The sequence below is a fragment of the Lissotriton vulgaris genome, chromosome 1_1 (genome assembly GCF_964263255.1).
Source record: "Lissotriton vulgaris chromosome 1_1, aLisVul1.2, whole genome shotgun sequence".
Lineage (NCBI taxonomy): Eukaryota > Metazoa > Chordata > Amphibia > Caudata > Salamandridae > Lissotriton > Lissotriton vulgaris.
In genome coordinates, this window is record NC_141685.1 from 1,780,408,036 (window position 1) to 1,780,426,831 (window position 18,796).

The window sequence follows — 18,796 nt, forward strand, 5'->3', positions numbered from 1 at the left end:
ATTATGGCGCTTTACAGTCACTTCAGATAGCTCTAGGTGGACTGCAGACTTGATAACATAAGTCATAGTCCGTTTTCAACATGTGTTTTCTCTAAGGTACATTATTACCTATATACTTCAAATTATGTTAAACAAGGAAGAAGGAATATTTGGAGGGTAATGGCATAAATAATCAGAGCATTATGTAATATGATCTCATAAGTACATTTCTAACTCAGCAGTAGCTTGGTGAAACACAGTATTCCGTTTATGGACTGAGTTAACCTATGATGACTTATGATGTCATACCTCTAGCAAACCAAGGGTCCTTTCAATATAGGTCGAGTCCTGCTTGAGCATATTTTTAAACAGCAGTTATTGCTTTAAACCACAAAGCAAAATCTTGATGTCAAGTAAAGTTATAATAGAAGTCCAAAATATGTACCTACAGGAAAGGATCAGTTATTGAAATATTGCAGCGTAGTCATAGGTAGGTGATCAAAACTAACTGGGGTGTTGGAGTAGAGACAGGAAAGGAAAAAAGTGACACCCACACCATTCTCATCTTCAAAAACTCGCCTTAGGACAATTGTTTTATTGTGTCAGCCATACCTCCATACTGTCCATCTCTCTTCAGACTTCTTCAATGCTTTCTTCCCCAGCCATGCTTCAGTCAATACCAATCCACCACCCGCTATGCCAGAAATCCTAAAAGTCCCACTCATAGGCGAAATTGCAACCACCAAGAATCAGTGCAAATTTATAGAGAGTTAGTTTGTGTATGGGGAATAAAAGAGGAAACTTTGCCACATAGGGCAATAACATTAAGTTCTCCAAAATGTTGGGAAATTCTTTAACTGAATTGTCCCAGAAATGTTGATTTCATGACAGTTACAGTTAGAGTATATATATATATATATAAAAGTACAACCCTCCCAGCTACACACGCGAAGGTTATAACTAAATTTAACTACATAATGTACAATCTGGAACTCAAAGTAAAGACTATTAATAATTTTGAGTTGCATAAATCTTAGGGGGCAATTTAGTATTTGGAGGAGCGGGTACTTTGTTGCAACAGTGACGGAGTACCCTCTCTGTCAAACTTGGTATCCGCCAGCCCAATTTAAGTATTTCAAAGATGGAGCTTACTCCCGCTCTGTAACCAACATACTCCTCTGATGGGCCGATGAAAAAGGGGCTGTTGGAGGTTAGCCTTCTGCCTGTCAGCCCAATTTAAATTGGACGGTCTGATGTTTATTTTTTGCTTTTCCGTAACAGTCAAGTGAAGCCTAATGGTGAGGGCAGTAAAAATAAATAAATAAGCCAGACACCATGGGAGAAAACGCCTATGATGTGAGGATCATTCGTTTAAAAAAAGAAAAGAAAAAAAAAACTCCCGCTTTGAAGGACAAGTTACTTACCTTCGGTAACGCCTTGTCTGATAGAGACATGATCTAGCCGAATATTCCTTACCTTTGAACTTCCAGGCGAAAAGATTTCGTAGCTGTACCCCTGGCCGCCAGTAGGTGGCGTTGGTCAACTCCGCGTGACGTCATCAGCGTTGTGACATCCACAACGTCATTATAACCACTACTCCGACGCGCTGATGTCAGTATTTTGCATGACTTTCCACGCCAGAAGAACAAAGCCATGAAGTGATTGATCATGGTGTGTAAAAAAATAAAGAACTAGAGCCCCGAAGGGGAACAAAACCGACACATAAACCCAATTCCGATGTGCAGGTAGGACAGGTGGGTTGGTAAGGAATCTGCAGCTAGATCGAGTCTATACCAGATAAGGCATTACTGAAGGTAAGTAACTTGTCCATCTGATAGAGACAGCTAGACGCAGATTACTAACCTTTGAACAGATACCCAAGCAATACCATCCCGGAGGAGGGACTGCGGAACGGCTTAGACCAGAAAATCCTGCAAAACAGAGCGACCGAACAGGCCTTCTCTGCGAACCTAGGAATCCAGGCAGTAGTGTCTGGCAAACGTGTGCAGAGATGACCACGTGGCAGCTTGGCAGATATCGGAAACGTCAACACCGCGCTGAAGAGCTGTGGTGGCTGCTTTTGCTCTGGTGGAATGGGCATTAAGCCCTGCAGAAGGATCTTTCTTCGCTAAAGTGTAACAGATTTTTATACAGAGGATAGTCCATCGGGATATAGTCCCACGTATCCTATATAGAGTTGGTCATCCACCCAGAGCTCTCCAGTTCGATCAAGGTAGAACGATAATGCTCTTTATGGGTCCAGACGATAAAGATGCTCCTCTTCCTTGGAAGGGTGCAGGGGTGCATAGAAGGTGGGCAGGGTAACAGACTGTACCAGATGAAAGGGTGTTAACACCTTCGGCAGAAAAGATGCCCTAGTACGGAGTACCACTTTGTCCCGAAAGAACGTCAGGTAAAGAGGTTGTGAAGAGAGTGCTTGCAGTGCACTTACCCTCCTGACAGAGGTTATTGCCACCAGAAAAGCAGTCTTGATGGTGAGCAACCGCAGAGGGCAGTTATGCAGCGGCTCAACAATGCACAAATCTGTAAGGTGAGAACCAAATTAAGATCCCACTGTGTCGTAATAAAAGGTGAAACGGAAAACAAGTGGGTTCACCCCTTCAAGAATCTCTGCTCCAGAGGAGATTTGAAAAGAGAGGGCTGATCAGGCAGCTAAAGAAAAGAAGAAAGGGCAAACAGCCCTTCAATGTGTCCAGGGCAGAGCCCTGCTGGGCCAAAGAAAAACAGAAGGACTTCAGATAATGGAGCAGATACAGGGTCAATAGATAGGTCTGCACAATATTAACAAAAGGTGTTCCATCGGCAGGCATATACCGATTTTGTGGAGGGACATCTGGCTCCCAAAATAACCTCACAGACTTCAGGAGGGAGGTCAAAAGCTGTCAACTGTCGCTGGTCAATCTCCAGGCAAGGAGGCGGCGAGTGGACAGGTTCGGGTGGAGAACCCTCCCCTGCTGCTGCTACAGAAGACCCTCCTGATGGAGCAGCCTGACAAGAGGATTGAAGCTCATGTCTAGAAGCTCGGGATAACACACTCTCCGTGCCCAGTCTGGAGCCACAAGCATAACTTGAGCCAGGTCGCTCCCGATCTTCTTGAGCAATCTGGGCAGGAGTTGTATGGGCAGAAAGGCGTTTAGAAGGCCTGAGCTCCACTCGGGGCAAAAAGCGTAGCTCAGCGAGAGCTGCCTAGGAAACTCCAATGCGCAAAACAGCTGACATTGTGCGTTCTATTTGGAGGTGAAAAGATCTAACCAAGGCTCTCCCCACAGCTGAAAGAGACCTTGTGCCACCTCTGTATGGAGATGCTATTCGTGATCGGCAAAGCACCTTCGGTTGAGCCCGTCCGTCCTGGCGTTCAGAGAACCGGCCAGGTTTTGAACCACCAGGGAAATGCCCTGCTGTTCCAGCCAAGTCCAGAGACGCAGGGCCTCTTGACAAAGAGTCCACAACCCCACCCGCCATGTTTGTGCAGTACCAATTGACAGTGGTGTTGTCCGTGAACACATCTACGAGCCTTCCCTTTATTTTTTTTAATTTTTTTTAATTTTTGGTAAACCTTTATTGTCAGTAGCACAGTTACAATCGCAGGCACGATACCATCACAGTCGGCCAGTAAATCAAAGGCGGACAAAGCAAATCAATTAAGCAGCTAGCAAAGCAACATTCCCCCTCCCAAACGCCCCGTTGTAACTCAGGATAATGTCCGTACCAAATTGGCACCAGGATTAATGAGGTTTCTTTTAAAGTTTTAAAGAAAAACAGGATCCATTGCCGCACAATCAAATAATACAAAAGCAAGGGGTTAGAAAAGGTCAGGATATGCATGGTCAGGACTACTGCAGGCAGGACGATAACTCCGGTACACAATTATCAGGATAGTCAATAAGCTACACATTCCGCCCCCCAACACAGCAGGAGCCCGCCTCAACACAAAACTTTATAAAAACATCACCCCTTGCAATTCGCACCACCAGAAAGTACGGAGAGTAGCCCGTTACTTGGTCCTAACAAAGACGAAAAAAAAGAGAAGTGGAGAGAAGCTGAAAGAAACAGAAGAGAAAAAGAGGCCCTAGAAACAGAAAAAGGAAAGACATTATTACCCCCCCCGCAAACCCCCACCCTGCACCCCTGCCTCCGGCTACGGCCTCCCCCTTAGCAGCGTGCCTGTCGCCCAATGTGAACCCGAAATATAGGAGAGAAGAGAAGTATAAAGAAGAAAAAACGTAGTGGGGGGTTCCCAGTTCAGGCCCCCGGCCCCCCCCTCCCCGGCATAGTGCACGTCTAAAATGGCGTCCCTTAGCAGCCCAGAAAAACGATCCCCCCCCCCCCCGCCCCGGCACACCCGGTCGAAACAATGCTGTGTCCCAGTCCAAACCTTCGTCGCCATTTAATCAAAGTAGTGAAGGCACAATAATAATGAAAGTCCAGGGGAAGACAGGAGTTCTTGCAGTGTCCTAGAGCACAACACATTCCTGGAGCCGTCCGCCTCCCTCGACAGCCTCCCGATCAGCCATGCAGGTACAGGTCAGTACAAATAGTCAGTCAGCGCAGTTCAAGTAGCATGACGACGTCAACTGCTGGTGAGAAGGCAGCACTGAAGTCACCCCATGCTTCACATCAACGGAGTTCCCGATGATTCCATGCGCTGGGGAGGCAGGCACCGTTCCGAAGAAACCTTCCGTAGCGATCAGGGAGGTCTCACAGACCAATTCACACTTGCCAGCATCGTACAAAGATGTACAAAAAACACACGTCCGGGCCCTACCACGAACTGAAGGGGGAGTCACTGAGCCATAGGCACCCGGTAAAAGTGTCAGCATCACATGCACTCGTGACACCGCAAACGTCGGGGTCCAAGTTCACAATTGATATTGCCGCTGCATCAGGGTGGGTATCCAAACCCCCTGCTCCTCGCCAGGTGTCCCACACATTTCGCACTGCGCATCCGAGCGATGCCAAAACATAACATATTGGCTGGCTCCGAACCCCAAAACACGGACACAGTCTAATGCAGCCGATGTGGTTCCATCTCCGTCAGGGAAACAAAGAGCGATGTCGCAGTCCTCCATCAGCGAGGCAGCAATCAAGGGAGGAGGGAGGGTCCATGCAGCACGGGGAACCGGCACTACACAGCAAGAGCAGGGGCTCCTCTCGGGGCAAGATAAACGCCCCAGCGGGTGTCTGGCGCCACTCAGGTCCTTCTGGCCGATGTTGTTGTGCCCATGGCGGCAGTGACCTCACGCGAGACCTCGGCTCCGGGACCTGCGCAGGCCCCGCCGACCGAAGGGCACATCTCCGCCCTCCGAGCTTGGAGAGCCGCCGGAGTCACTCCCAGCGGGTCAGGGCACATTCCGCCGTTCGACAAACCGTCGGCGGCGCCGCCGCACCAGCTGGATCACGTAGCCGGAGGAGAAGGTCGTCGGAGCCGGGAGCCCCGGCGACCATCTTGGTCGCCGGCCTGGCTCCGCCCCGAGCCTTCCCTTTATTGATGGTAAAAAGGCTTTCAGTGCCAGTCGGATCGCCCAAAGCTCCAAGAGGCTGATATGGAGCTTGGCTTCTGCTGGATACCAGAGTCCTCTGATCTCCACCTTCCCCACATGGCCGCCCCATCCCAGAAGGGACACTTCCGTCACTACTGTGAGATCTGGGTGGGGAAGGGAGAGGGGTCTGCCCTGGAACCAATCGCAATCTGTTAGCCACCACTGCAAGTCTCTCGCAGTGCCCTCTGAAATCTGAACCAGGTCGTTGAGCTTTTCTCGATGCTGAGCCCATTGGAACTTTAAGTCCCACTGCAGAGCGAGCATGTGCAACCGTGCATAGGTCACTAGCAGGATGCAGGAGGCCATGAGGCCCAACAGCCTCAGAGTAATTCTCACCAGAATCCGGGATGGAGGCTGAAACATCGGTATCATAGCCTGAATATCCCGAACTCCCTGTTGGGGGGAGATAGGCCCGAAACTGCACTGTGTTAAGAATCGCAATAAAAGGGAAAGTCTGAGAGGGAGTCAGGTGTGACATCGGCACATTGATAGTGAACCCTGTTAAATGCAGAAGTTTCGCCATAGCCTGGAGGTGGGAGCCCGCCTTCAACAACCAGTCGTTGAGATAGGGGAAGACTGGAACCTCTGATCCCCGCAGATGGACTGCGACCACCGACATCACCTTTATGAACACCTGAGGGGCTCTGGTGAGGCCAAAAAGGATCACTGCAAATTGAAAGGGCTTGTGGCCCACCATGAACCACGGTAGCGACGATGGGCAGGGAGGATGGGAATATGAAACTAAGCATCCTGCAAGTCCAGCGTTACCATCCAGTCACCTGGTTCCAAGGCAGACAGGACCTGATCAAAAGTGAGCATCTTGAATTTCTCCTTTTTGATGAAGTAATTGAGGGCTTTGAGGTCTAGGATAGGACGAAGGCCTCTGTCCTTTCTTGGGGCCAAAAAATAGAGAGAATAGCAAATACTGCCTGCTTCAGGCCCGGAAACCCTCTCTGTGGCTCCAATGGACACGAGAGTCGACTTCCTCGCGGAGTAAAGCAAGGTGATCCTCCATCAGCCAATCGTCGGGCGATCATCCTATTCACAGGGGCCCATGTGGTGGGCTTTGACCAGGTTCCCAGAAGGACAGATATTAAGGCCCCGTTGAAAGGCTGTAGGGGTTTCGAGCTAGAGGCCCCAGCCTGCAGGACCTCTGTCAAGACGTTACTCTTGACCGCCACTGTAGGAATCTGCGGGTTGAGGAACTACGCTCCACCATGGCAAAAGATGCTCCCTCCTCTGTAGCCAGGGTAGGAGGGGAAAACATGCCAGAGTCTGGGGATATGTCCAAACCTCTGGCATCACCCAGCTCCTTGTACCAGTCTACATCTTGTTGGTGCGGGTTTTCTAAGGGATTCTGCTCCCCCTCCCAATCCTCTTGGGATTCAAGGCTATGGCCTGAACCCCAAAGTCTTCTTGCTCGACATTACTCCTAATACACAAACAAAGTTGACTAAAAGTAAAAAAATGATCGGGGGTAGCTCTCTTCAAAGGGTCAACGCTGGCTGGCGCGGAAAGAAAAGAACCGATGTCAGTGCACCAGAGTGGCGTTGATATTGATGACGCTGACGTCATGACGAACGAGACGCCGACGTCACGCGCAGTCAACCGTCGCCATATACGGGCAACCAGGAGTACTGCTAAGGAAAATCTTCCGGATCCAGCCTGACGCATGAATGTACAAAGGTAAGGAATCTGTGGCTATTTGTCTCTATCAGATAGTTGGTTTTTGCAAAAAGTTAAACTATATAAAAGCTTGACAGATGGCCATCCTGCTTGACGGAGCGAATGCTCAAACTTTTATAACTTTGACAGGTACTGCTGTGACAACAGTTCCTACCAACGTTAAGATTTGTCTCTGTGGCTGGCAGACATCTCTAGATTTGGGAAACAGGATGTGTGTCAGGACGACAGAGTGATTTACTCCATCGCTCTGAAGGAATTACAACTGTCCTCCAAACTCAAAATAAGGCCTTTACACTTCACTGGGAGGCAACCACTCTTGGGTGAGCAAATGGCTCTTCCCTATCCTCGTCTTACAGCAGGACTTGAGCTGAGTGGTCGCTCCCAGTGTCTCTCGCAGGCACCTGGTTTTAACGCGCTGCATTGAAGCTTTGTGTTTAAAAAAGCGCCTTTCATTTGCATTGAAGCTTTGTGTTTAAAAAAGCGCCTTTCATTTGCTTGCATATCGCCTGCTGTATTAATTATTTACTAGCGCTGCCTGTCTGAACTGCTTTGTGTCACTCCGCCTGCATTATTCACGATTCCGTAGCGCTGACTTGCCTGAGCTGCTCTTGTTGTGTAGTTTAATTTATCTGCTGTAGAATATTGCCGCTTTGATTAATTAGCGCTTCATTGATCATTTCCACAGTGTTTTCATTCGTGTTGTCGCGCTAGACTGTAGCGCTGCGCTGTGCCCCCCCCTCCGCCTCCATTTTGTTTGTTGTTGTCCTCGTGTGCCCGCCCCGCCTCCCAGCTGTGACGCCCTCCCACAGTGTAGAAAGTGCGCTCCACTCCCTGCGTGCTTCGTGACTCGCTCCTCGCCTACAAGCTGAGTGGTCGCTCCCAGTGTCTCTCGCAGGCACCTGGTTTTAACGCGCTGCATTGAAGCTTTGTGTTTAAAAAAGCGCCTTTTATTTGCATTGAAGCTTTGTGTTTAAAAAAGCGCCTTTCATTTGCTTGCATATCGCCTGCTGTATTAATTATTTACTAGCGCTGCCTGTCTGAACTGCTTTGTGTCACTCCGCCTGCATTATTCACGATTCCGTAGCGCTGACTTGCCTGAGCTACTCTTGTTGTGTAGTTTAATTTATCTGCTGTAGAATATTGCCGCTTTGATTAATTAGCGCTTCATTGATCATTTCCACGGTGTTTTCATTCGAGTTGTCGCGCTAGACTGTAGCGCTGCGCTGTGCCCCCCCTCCGCCTCCATTTTGTTTGTTGTTGTCCTCGTGTGCCCGCCCCGCCTCCCAGCTGTGACGCCCTCCCACAGTGTAGAAAGTGCGCTCCACTCCCTGCGTGCTTCGTGACTCGCTCCTCGCCTACAAGCTGAGTGGTCGCTCCCAGTGTCTCTCGCAGGCACCTGGTTTTAACGCGCTGCATTGAAGCTTTGTGTTTAAAAAAGCGCCTTTCATTTGCATTGAAGCTTTGTGTTTAAAAAAGCGCCTTTCATTTGCTTGCATATCGCCTGCTGTATTAATTATTTACTAGCGCTGCCTGTCTGAACTGCTTTGTGTCACTCCGCCTGCATTATTCACGATTCCGTAGCGCTGACTTGCCTGAGCTGCTCTTGTTGTGTAGTTTAATTTATCTGCTGTAGAATATTGCCGCTTTGATTAATTAGCGCTTCATTGATCATTTCCACGGTGTTTTCATTCGTGTTGTCGCGCTAGACTGTAGCGCTGCGCTGTGCCCCCCCCCTCCGCCTCCATTTTGTTTGTTGTTGTCCTCGTGTGCCCGCCCCGCCTCCCAGCTGTGACGCCCTCCCACAGTGTAGAAAGTGCGCTCCACTCCCTGCGTGCTTCGTGACTCGCTCCTCGCCTACAAGCTGAGTGGTCGCTCCCAGTGTCTCTCGCAGGCACCTGGTTTTAACGCGCTGCATTGAAGCTTTGTGTTTAAAAAAGCGCCTTTCATTTGCATTGAAGCTTTGTGTTGAAAAAAGCGCCTTTCATTTGCTTGCATATCGCCTGCTGTATTAATTATTTACTAGCGCTGCCTGTCTGAACTGCTTTGTGTCACTCCGCCTGCATTATTCACGATTCCGTAGCGCTGACTTGCCTGAGCTGCTCTTGTTGTGTAGTTTAATTTATCTGCTGTAGAATATTGCTGCTTTGATTAATTAGCGCTTCATTGATCATTTCCACGGTGTTTTCATTCGTGTTGTCGCGCTAGACTGTAGCGCTGCGCTGTGCCCCCCCCTCCGCCTCCATTTTGTTTGTTGTTGTCCTCGTGTGCCCGCCCCGCCTCCCAGCTGTGACGCCCTCGCCCCTCCCCCTCCACTATCCATATATGACAGTAGCTCCCGCGCGCAGCGTCCGCGCCCAATCCGCGCCGAAGGTGCGCCAAAGGTAAGCCCGTCTACGCCCGTCCGCGCCTGGACCGCGCCCAGCACCGGACCCCCTGCCCCTCGCGCTGCCCTGCCCCCCGCATTACCTACGATGCCACCACCCTCCTAGCCCTCAACCCAGGTCGCGCCCCCAACAGCGTCCAAGCCGCTCCTGGTCGCACCCATGGACCGTTCTCCTGCCTCTCCTGCAAATTTAGCGGCACCGACAACATCTCCGCTTCGACCACACCACAGATTCCCGACCCCAACCACCTACAATGCATCCTTCTCAACACCCGCTCGGTCCACAGGCACGCCATTGACCTTTGGAACCTACTAGACACCACCTCTCCTGACGTCGCCTTCCTAACGGAAACATGGATGAACGCTTCCTCCGCCCCTGACATCGCCATCGCTATCCCTGATGACTATAAGATCACACGCAAGGACCGCACCGACCATACAGGAGGAGGAATCGCCATCGTCCATAAGAAATCCATCCGCATCTCCACCAGCTCCGACGCCAACCTCGCTAACTCCGAACACCTTCACTTCCAGATCCACATCGACCCCAATACAACTCTTAGAGGCACCCTCCTCTACAGACCACCAGGACCCCGCGCAAAATTCAGTGAAGACATCACGGACTTCATCACCCCACACGCGCTCCCCTCCAAAGACTACATCCTTCTGGGAGACCTCAACTTCCACCTTGAAAAGATCAACGACCGCAACACCGCCACCCTCTTAGACAACCTCGCCAACCTCGGACTTAAACAACTGGTCACTTCCCCCACCCACACCGCAGGTCACACACTCGACCCCATCTTCACCTCCAGCAACCATGTCTCCTTCAGCCACACTACGGATCTCCTCTGGACTGACCACAGCTGCGTTCACTTCACCTACAACAAGCCGAAACCCATCATCCACCTCCAACCAACTCTACAAAGAAACTGGAAGAAAATCACCACGGATCAGATCTCCACATCGCTCCTTCGAACCTCCCCAGCCCTCTCTTCTAACGCCAACGAAGCCGCCTCCAACCTCACCCTTTGGTTATCCAACACCGCCGACACCTTAGCACCACTGAAAAAACGTCAACACAAACTTGGCAACAAGAAGGCCTCATGGTTCAACGATGATCTCAAAAAGTCCAAGAAACTGTGCCGCTCCCTTGAAAAGGCCTGGAAAAAAGACCCATCCACCAGCAACAAGGACGCCTTCAAAAGTGCCACCCGTACTCACCACCAACTGATCCGAAAAGCCAAGAAAACAGCATTCAAGGATCGACTTGACAACAACGCCCACAACAGCAAGGAACTCTTCAACATCGTCAAGGAATTTTCCAACCCCTCGGTCAACTCCAACGACATCACCCCCTCTCAAACCCTCTGCGACTCCCTAGCCTCTTTTTTCCACAACAAGATTGCTGACATCCACAACAGCTTTGACAACCAACCCGGAAGCCAACCCACCCTACCATCTGCTGACCATCTTCCCCCCGTAAACACCCTTAACGCCTGGAACCCAATCTCCACTGAGGACACCATCCGCCTGATGAATTCCATCCACTCTGGATCCCCCACAGACCCATGCCCCCACCACATCTTCAACAAAGCAGACTCCGTCATAGCTCCGCACCTCCGGGACGTCATCAACTGCTCCTTCAACTCCGCCACCTTCCCAGAAGACTGGAAACACGCTGAACTCACCGCCCTTCTGAAAAAACCAACAGCAGACCCCACCGAACTCAAAAACTACCGCCCCATCTCACTTCTTCCATTTCCGGCCAAAGTCATCGAGAAAGACGTCAACAACCAGCTCGCCGCCTTCCTCGAAGCCAACAAATCACTCGACCCCTCACAATCTGGCTTCCGAGCAAAACACAGCACTGAGACCGCCCTCATCGCAGCAACAGACGACATTCGAACTCTACTGGACAATGGAGACACAGTCGCCCTCATCCTCCTCGACCTCTCTGCAGCATTCGACACAGTCTGCCACAGCACCCTTTTACAACGCCTCAGAAACATCGGAATCCAAGAAAAAGCACTGGAATGGATCACCTCGTTCCTAACCGGAAGAACCCAGAGAGTCCGCCTCCCACCATTCAAGTCCGAGGCCTCTGAAATCATCTGCGGCGTACCTCAAGGATCCTCACTCAGTCCCACCCTCTTCAACGTATACATGAGCCCCCTCGCGGCCATCGCCCGCCAACACAACCTCAACATCATCTCTTACGCGGACGACACTAAACTGATCCTTTCTCTCACCAAGGACCCCAGCACCGCCAAAACTAACCTACACGAAGGAATGAAAGAAGTCGCCGAATGGATGAAACAAAGCCGTCTGAAACTGAACTCAGACAAAACAGAAGTCCTCATCTTAGGTACATCCCCCTCTGCATGGGACGACTCCTGGTGGCCGGAAGCCCTCGGAAAAGCACCCATCCCGACAGACCACGCACGGAACCTTGGCGTCATCCTGGATTCTTCTCTCTCAATGAACAGACAAGTTAACGCCGTATCCTCTTCCTGCTTTAACATTCTTCGCATGCTCAGAAAAACATTTCGCTGGATCCCCTCCGAAACAAGGAAAACAGTCACCCACGCTCTAGTCACGAGCCGACTGGACTACGGAAACACCCTCTACGCAGGTACCACCGCTAAACTCCAGAAGAAACTACAACGAATCCAAAACGCCTCAGCCAGGCTCATATTAGACATCCCACGCAACGAACACATCTCTGGTCACCTTAAAGACCTCCACTGGCTACCCGTCAATAAGAGGATCACTTTCCGACTGCTTACCCACGCACACAAATCACTCTACGACATCGGACCAGACTGCCTCAACTCTCGACTGTCCTTCTACACCCCCTCCCGCCAACTTCGCTCTTCCAGCCAAGCCTTCGCCACTGTACCTCGCATCAACAAGACCACCATGGGAGGCAGATCCTTTTCATACCTGGCTGCCAAAACATGGAACTCACTCCCCGCCTACCTTCGCCTCACCCAGAATCACCTAGCCTTCAGAAAGCAGCTTAAAACGTGGATATTTGACAAATAATCCTCCTCCCCTTCCTAAGCGCCTTGAAACCCTCTGGGTATGTAGTGCGCTATACAAATTTTATGACTTGACTTGACTTGACTAATCTTCAGTATATGACAGGTAGTGCAAAGTGATGGTTGATGAAGGTGAGTTTTATTTTAGGAAGGGTTAAGGAAAAGCAGATTGCTGCAAATAAGTGTTTTGATGGGACAAACAGAGTGGAGAACAGTATGGTTAAAGAATAGGCCAAAATGCATGTCTCATAGCACTCTGCCAGTAGCAAAAAAGTATACTCGGGACTCAAGCAAATAAAGCCTGTAAGTTCTCCACATGTGCTTCTGAAGATGAGGAAATGCAGAGTGTTAGGGAGGAGTCTGGTATCTGTGGCCATTGCTTAGGCATCATATCTTCCATCTCTTTAAAGTTATTTTTAAAGAGTGTGTGTGCGTCTGTCTAGAGCTCAGTTGTGTAACTCTGAAGATAAGGTATCCCCACATTGAGCATACCAGTAATTCTGTCATACTGTTCAGATGAACCCGCAATATCATCAGTGCCTCTGGAGATCACAAACCCCATGAAAACCTATGCACATTTTGTTTTGTTAGATGAAAGATATGCAGGGCATTTCACATTCTAATGCTATAGGTCTTATAAATGTTTGTATGCAAAACAGAAAATTTGTGACTGCAGCATGTAAACAAAAACTGATGCAGAGTTGAATCTAGAATAATTTCTAGGGTTAACATCTTCAACACTTTCCTGGTGGGAAGCTTCATACACATTGAGAATACGTTGTATTTCAATTATGTTTTCTTCATCACAATGGAGTAGCAAGAATAGAATTCCTGGTGTTCTGTCATCTTTGAGACTATAAAAATATGGATTTCTATGTGTCTGAAAGGTCAGAAAAATTATGAAAAATTGTTTTTTGCAGTGGTGGTGGAGTGCGTTGGCAGGATAGCTACCAGAAAGTTGGAGATTATGATCATTTAAAAGTGGCCTGCTACCAAATTTTGAGGAGCAGGCCCTGCGTATGGATGACTAACTTCTCGGTCTCTTGATGTACATTGATGTTTATGCAAAGTTGTGATAAAACAAGTATAAAATATGAAATCAAACAAATAAACTGTTTACTTGACTGTTGAGTGTTATGTTGGAAGATTTCAATTAGGTTAAGAAATCTAAAATAATAAGAGCATGCAAAACCCTTCTAAAACAAAGCCAATAGGTCAATTACACACATTGAAAAAATAATATCCAAACATTGGAGTGAACTAAATTATCGTACTGTTATACAGACATCATCCTATTTAGGGCCACTGGTGGCATGTTGGTTGATGGGTAAAATGCACACGTTGAGTTTCTGTGTTTAAATAACTGGGAGGGGTGGAATGGAAGATGAGGTGGGTGATGGAACTTAAATAAGCAACAAAGGTAATTATGTTATATAGCTGAAACTATAACCTACGCATAGAGTAATTTTACAGTAACAATTAGTTACCATTTAAGACATAAAAGAGGAACTTACAATGCCCTCCTCCCATTCCTCCATAGTGGTTTGACACAGCAATCAAATTATAACGGCTAGGTCCAGCATTTGGATTTATCAGGAATTCAGCCATGTCCAAGTCACTGTAAAAAGAATACAAAGACGTAGTATTTACTATTATAACCATTTTTAAATTAATAGATGGCACCAATACAAACAAATTACCAAAATACTACCAACGCACACAAGCTCTCAATTTCAAAACCAGATGTAGTACACATATTTTACTAATAGTCACAGTAAAAGAAAGCAAGAAGAACAAAGCAATATGAACAACAGCTTTGATATCCTTGAAAAATGAGCGGTGCTTGGGCACCTACGTGGTCCTCGTGAGACAGAGCAAATCGACTGCAGAGCTGCTCCTTCACCGGGTCCATACCCTGCCACCGTGTGGGGAGAAACGCTGAACCGGACCCAACGCTGGAAACAGATGCTCAGGTCACTCTGGGCTCTTGGCGCTCAGGTCTCCGGAGGAAACGCATTGCTTGTGACTGGGCTCGGACAACAACGGACGCCGGGACGGCTGAATAACAATGCCTGACCCGAAAATGGCTGTCGCGCGGTCAGCAGCCCACAAGTAACACTCCTGCCTCAAGAGTGCGTCCGGAATTGAGATCTCCGCTCGCCAACGAAGTTAAGTGTGCCGCATCGGTGGAACAGGACCGGCGACTAAGAGCAGGCAGACACAGAGATCAGGGATAGCTGAATAGCAATGCCTGACCCCAAAATAGCTGACGCGCGGCCAGCGACCCACAATTAACTATCTCGAGGTTGGATCACCGGGGAGCCAGCCAGCCGCTCACAGAGTCCCGAGAAAAGCCGCCGGACATCGAGCTGGTAGCTGACCACGCCTTTCGCTCACAGAGGCACCGACGTAAACCTGGATCTGTCCCACCTGGCACCCGCACTGCAGATGAGCTGTCCTCCTCCCTCTATTCTGGGTTCGGTGGCCGAGAATCCCATCCACTGCTCTACTTTAGACTTACCAAGCACGCTGCGGCCTTTCGGCCTCAGGGGCTGCCTGACTCCAAAATGGCACTCGAGAGCTGCGAGATCGATGCAGCTGGAGAGTGGGAAGGAGACTAACAATCGGAACACCTCAGTGATCACGAAAAGGTAGGCTATTGATTTCCATTGAACCGACGGTTGCCGCTGGAGGGGATCACACATTGTCCTATAGGGATGACCCAGAATTGCTCTCTGATGATAGGAGAATGACTCTTGAGGTGCCTCGCCTGCCCTGCTAATGGCTGTTACCTCTCCCACTGATGGTTTTTTCTTCCAATCACTTGCCCTGTCCGCCTGACACATTACTGCACAGATTAACCTGCTTGCCTGATCTCAAGATGGCAGCCTCAGTTGGTCACTTCACGATGCTTGACTACTCCTGGACAATCGAACTGGTCATCAACCTGAACTTAATCACATCCCTAACCTGACCTTGATCCTGCTCTCCCTTCAGGACATGGACTCTTTGAACTTTCCCTCGACCGTGGAGACCCTGCTAACTGACCGAGGCCCGGTGGAGCTACCTGTTAGCTGAAGAGGAGATGGGCTATGGATTCCCCCTTGGCCGTCACCTACCCAGACGGACTTTGGGCAGACTTTTCTTTGTCTCTCTGTCGTATCCCCTCCTTCCCATTCACCTTAACCTCTTTCCCCTCTGCGCTCCTTTCTTCTCGACTTCTATCCCTTTTATGTTTTTCTGTTGACCGATACCCGGTGGAGCTACCTGATAGCTGAAGAGGAGATGGGATGCGGATTCCCTCCCGGCCGTCACCTATCCAGCCAAACCTTAGGCAGACCTACCCTTCGTCTCTCCGTCGTATCTATACCCTACTCCATTTCCCTTCCTCACTGTATTTTCCTTTTCTTCCATGCTCCTTAAAAGTCTTTTTACTGGTAACCTTGGTAACTTGTAACTGAAGTTTGTTTGCAACTATGTGGAACCTTATGTAAAATGCTCTCATACCTTCGGGTCTAGCCAGCGCTATATAAAACTCTTGAAATAAATAAAAAAAAAACACGTTTAAAAAGAGAAATAAAACCGTACTTCACTAGAATGGCTACTCCCAAAGACAGATACCCACAGATATTGTCTCACAATCAGGATAATAATAATAAGGAGGTTTATAAAGCACCTGGTTACGCCCCGCTGTAGTAAGTGAGAGATGACCCAGAAATACTTTAAAAAGAAAATGTTTGCTTTTTAAAACTAAGAAAATGACTAAGCATATTCAGGTCCCCTGAAACCACTATTCCAAAAAATATTCAGTTGGAGCTGCCCCAGAAAAAAATTGTGTAAGCACTAGTACAGTACACTTCTCAAAACAATATTGGGGAGGGTTGGTTAGGCGTATGAGCAAAAAGTAAATGCTGAAGAACTGGGGCTAGAGCGCTGTTACTTTTTGTGTTTAGAATGAATCTTTCTCATTTTTATAAGCATACAATTCCAATTAGCAAAAAGTATAACAAATAATGATTGGAAGACTTTTGTTGAAAAACCTCTCCAAAATTAGGAAAAGAATCATGAGAGGTGACCAACCCGAGTCCATATTAGAATGATAATGATTTACTGTGAACATAAATAAACAAAACAACTGCCAGTACTGTTATCTTCAATCTCCATTAATCTTCACAGCACATTGGACTGGAACCAAATGTGGGTTTCAAAAGACTACTAGTTAAGTCTTGAATAAATCATTATTTATTTCCATTCAAAAATGCATTTGTAAATTTTTATGCAATTTCTGCAAGTTTTACATTCATATAAACCTGTACACATTCTTGTAAAAATCCATACAATCAATTTTCCCAGTTAATCAGGCAATTCCTTTTCGCAAGACACCATATACAAAAACTTTGTGTTTAAATTTTTTTTGCAACACAATATTTGTACAATATATTGAGGTATTATGGCGTATAAACAAAACGTTTTGTTTAGACGCCATAATACCTCAATATATTGTACAAATATTGTGTTGCAAAAAATGTAAACACAAAAAAGTTTTTGTAGATGGTGTCTTGCGAAAAGGAATTGCCTTACAAATTATTGTTTGTTTTCAATTGTGTGAGTGATCAGGTGAATGTGGAATGTGTGGATTGACTGGGAAAATTGGCTTCCGAGGCTTAGTGCTACTTTGGGGGACCTAGTAAGGAAATGGGAAGGGCAACAATTATAGCACTGAAGTCAAAGGGAACCCGAAATTCCTTGGGTTAAAGTTACATAGAGGTAATCCTGCTAAACTATTAATGCGCCGTCAGAGGAACTCTCATTGTACGAGTGACTGGTTTACTGGACTGGCACTATTACATCTGACCTGATAAAACTCTATGATAAGATTACAAATAATTACTTTCTCACCACTCTTGTGTTACACCTCATCCTTTGACTAAGTACATTAACTGATTATCAGAACTAGTGAGCACTACCACGTCACCCTAGTTTTGACTGATTCCTACCGATTCATTTCCATAATCGGCCAGTATGTCCCTCCATTAGAGTATGTGTTGATGAGACTCCAGTATCAAGTTGAGGGTCTAAACGCCATTGACAGCATATGATACATAGATACCTTATAATACCATTTAATCAGGAATTGTTGTATGTTTTAAACACAAACATTTGCACCACATTCACTTCTTTCTAGCTACTCCTGGTTAAGTTTTTTCTTTGAGTCAGGAAGCATTTCACTTTCGATGTCATCTCAATGTTTGGACACTGATTGAATGATATCCTTGGATAAAAATCTATATTTATAAATATAGTGTACTGACCCTTTAAATTAGTAATTGATGTGGCATTCATTGCATACAAAGCAAACACAGTTCTGGGTGGACGTTTCGCATGAGGCACCGGGTCAAGACTGATTTGCATATAGCTGGGTCTGAACTGGGGTGGCGAAGTAAGCAAAAGAACGATGATGGATGCAACCCAGATCTGTGACTGGGGGTGAGTGTCTGAAAAGTTTCAGCGCTCTGTCCATCATCTCCGTGTTTGCTTAGTTCGTCCTAAGTTGGCAGGGTATATCCAGAGGAGGGTCCCTTGCTCACTTTGCCACTATTTTCAAGCTAGCCTGGCTGATGTGCTGTTAACCCGAAACCGGTCCCAGGATATGTGTTTCCGGTCTAGGGAAGACCTGGCTTGGCAGTTCGGTCTGGACTGTTCCCATGAGGCACAGGGTCAAGACTGATTTGCTTATAGCTGGGTCTGAACAGGGGTGGCGAAGTGAGCGAAAGAACGATGATGGATTCAACCCAGATCGGTGACTGGGGGTGAGTGTCTGAAATGTTTCAGTGATCCGTCCATCATCTCCTTGTGTATTCATTGGATACAGTCATTTTTGCTAAATATTGACATTTTAGTCAAATGATACCAATGAGAACCAGAATTTGTCAAATCAAGTCATTAACACCTTGGCTGCTAAGGGTTTTCCCCTCCTGTGCTGGATCCTCATCCAACACATTGTTCATGACGAGCTCAGCTCGTCATAAGCACAGCTCCACTGTGCCTCATAACGAGCTGAGCTCCTCATGAGCAGCAAAGGGGTTAAAGAACAAGTCACTTCTTACCTTTGGTAATGATGTATCTGTAAGAGACATGTGTAG

At 47.8% G+C, this 18,796-nt stretch overlaps 1 protein-coding gene across 6 annotated transcripts in view; it reads right to left on the reverse strand.

The window, feature by feature from the left end:
* The window catches only part of USP15 (ubiquitin specific peptidase 15), an 829,830-nt gene that overhangs the window by 107,912 nt on the left and 703,122 nt on the right, over window positions 1–18,796 (reverse strand). For all 6 annotated transcript variants that reach the window (XM_086919102.1, XM_086919100.1, XM_086919101.1 and 3 more), the window contains one exon: window positions 14,168–14,271. In XM_086919102.1, the coding sequence (XP_086775228.1) occupies window positions 14,168–14,271 (104 nt within the window). The remainder of the gene's footprint in view (window positions 1–14,167; window positions 14,272–18,796) is intronic.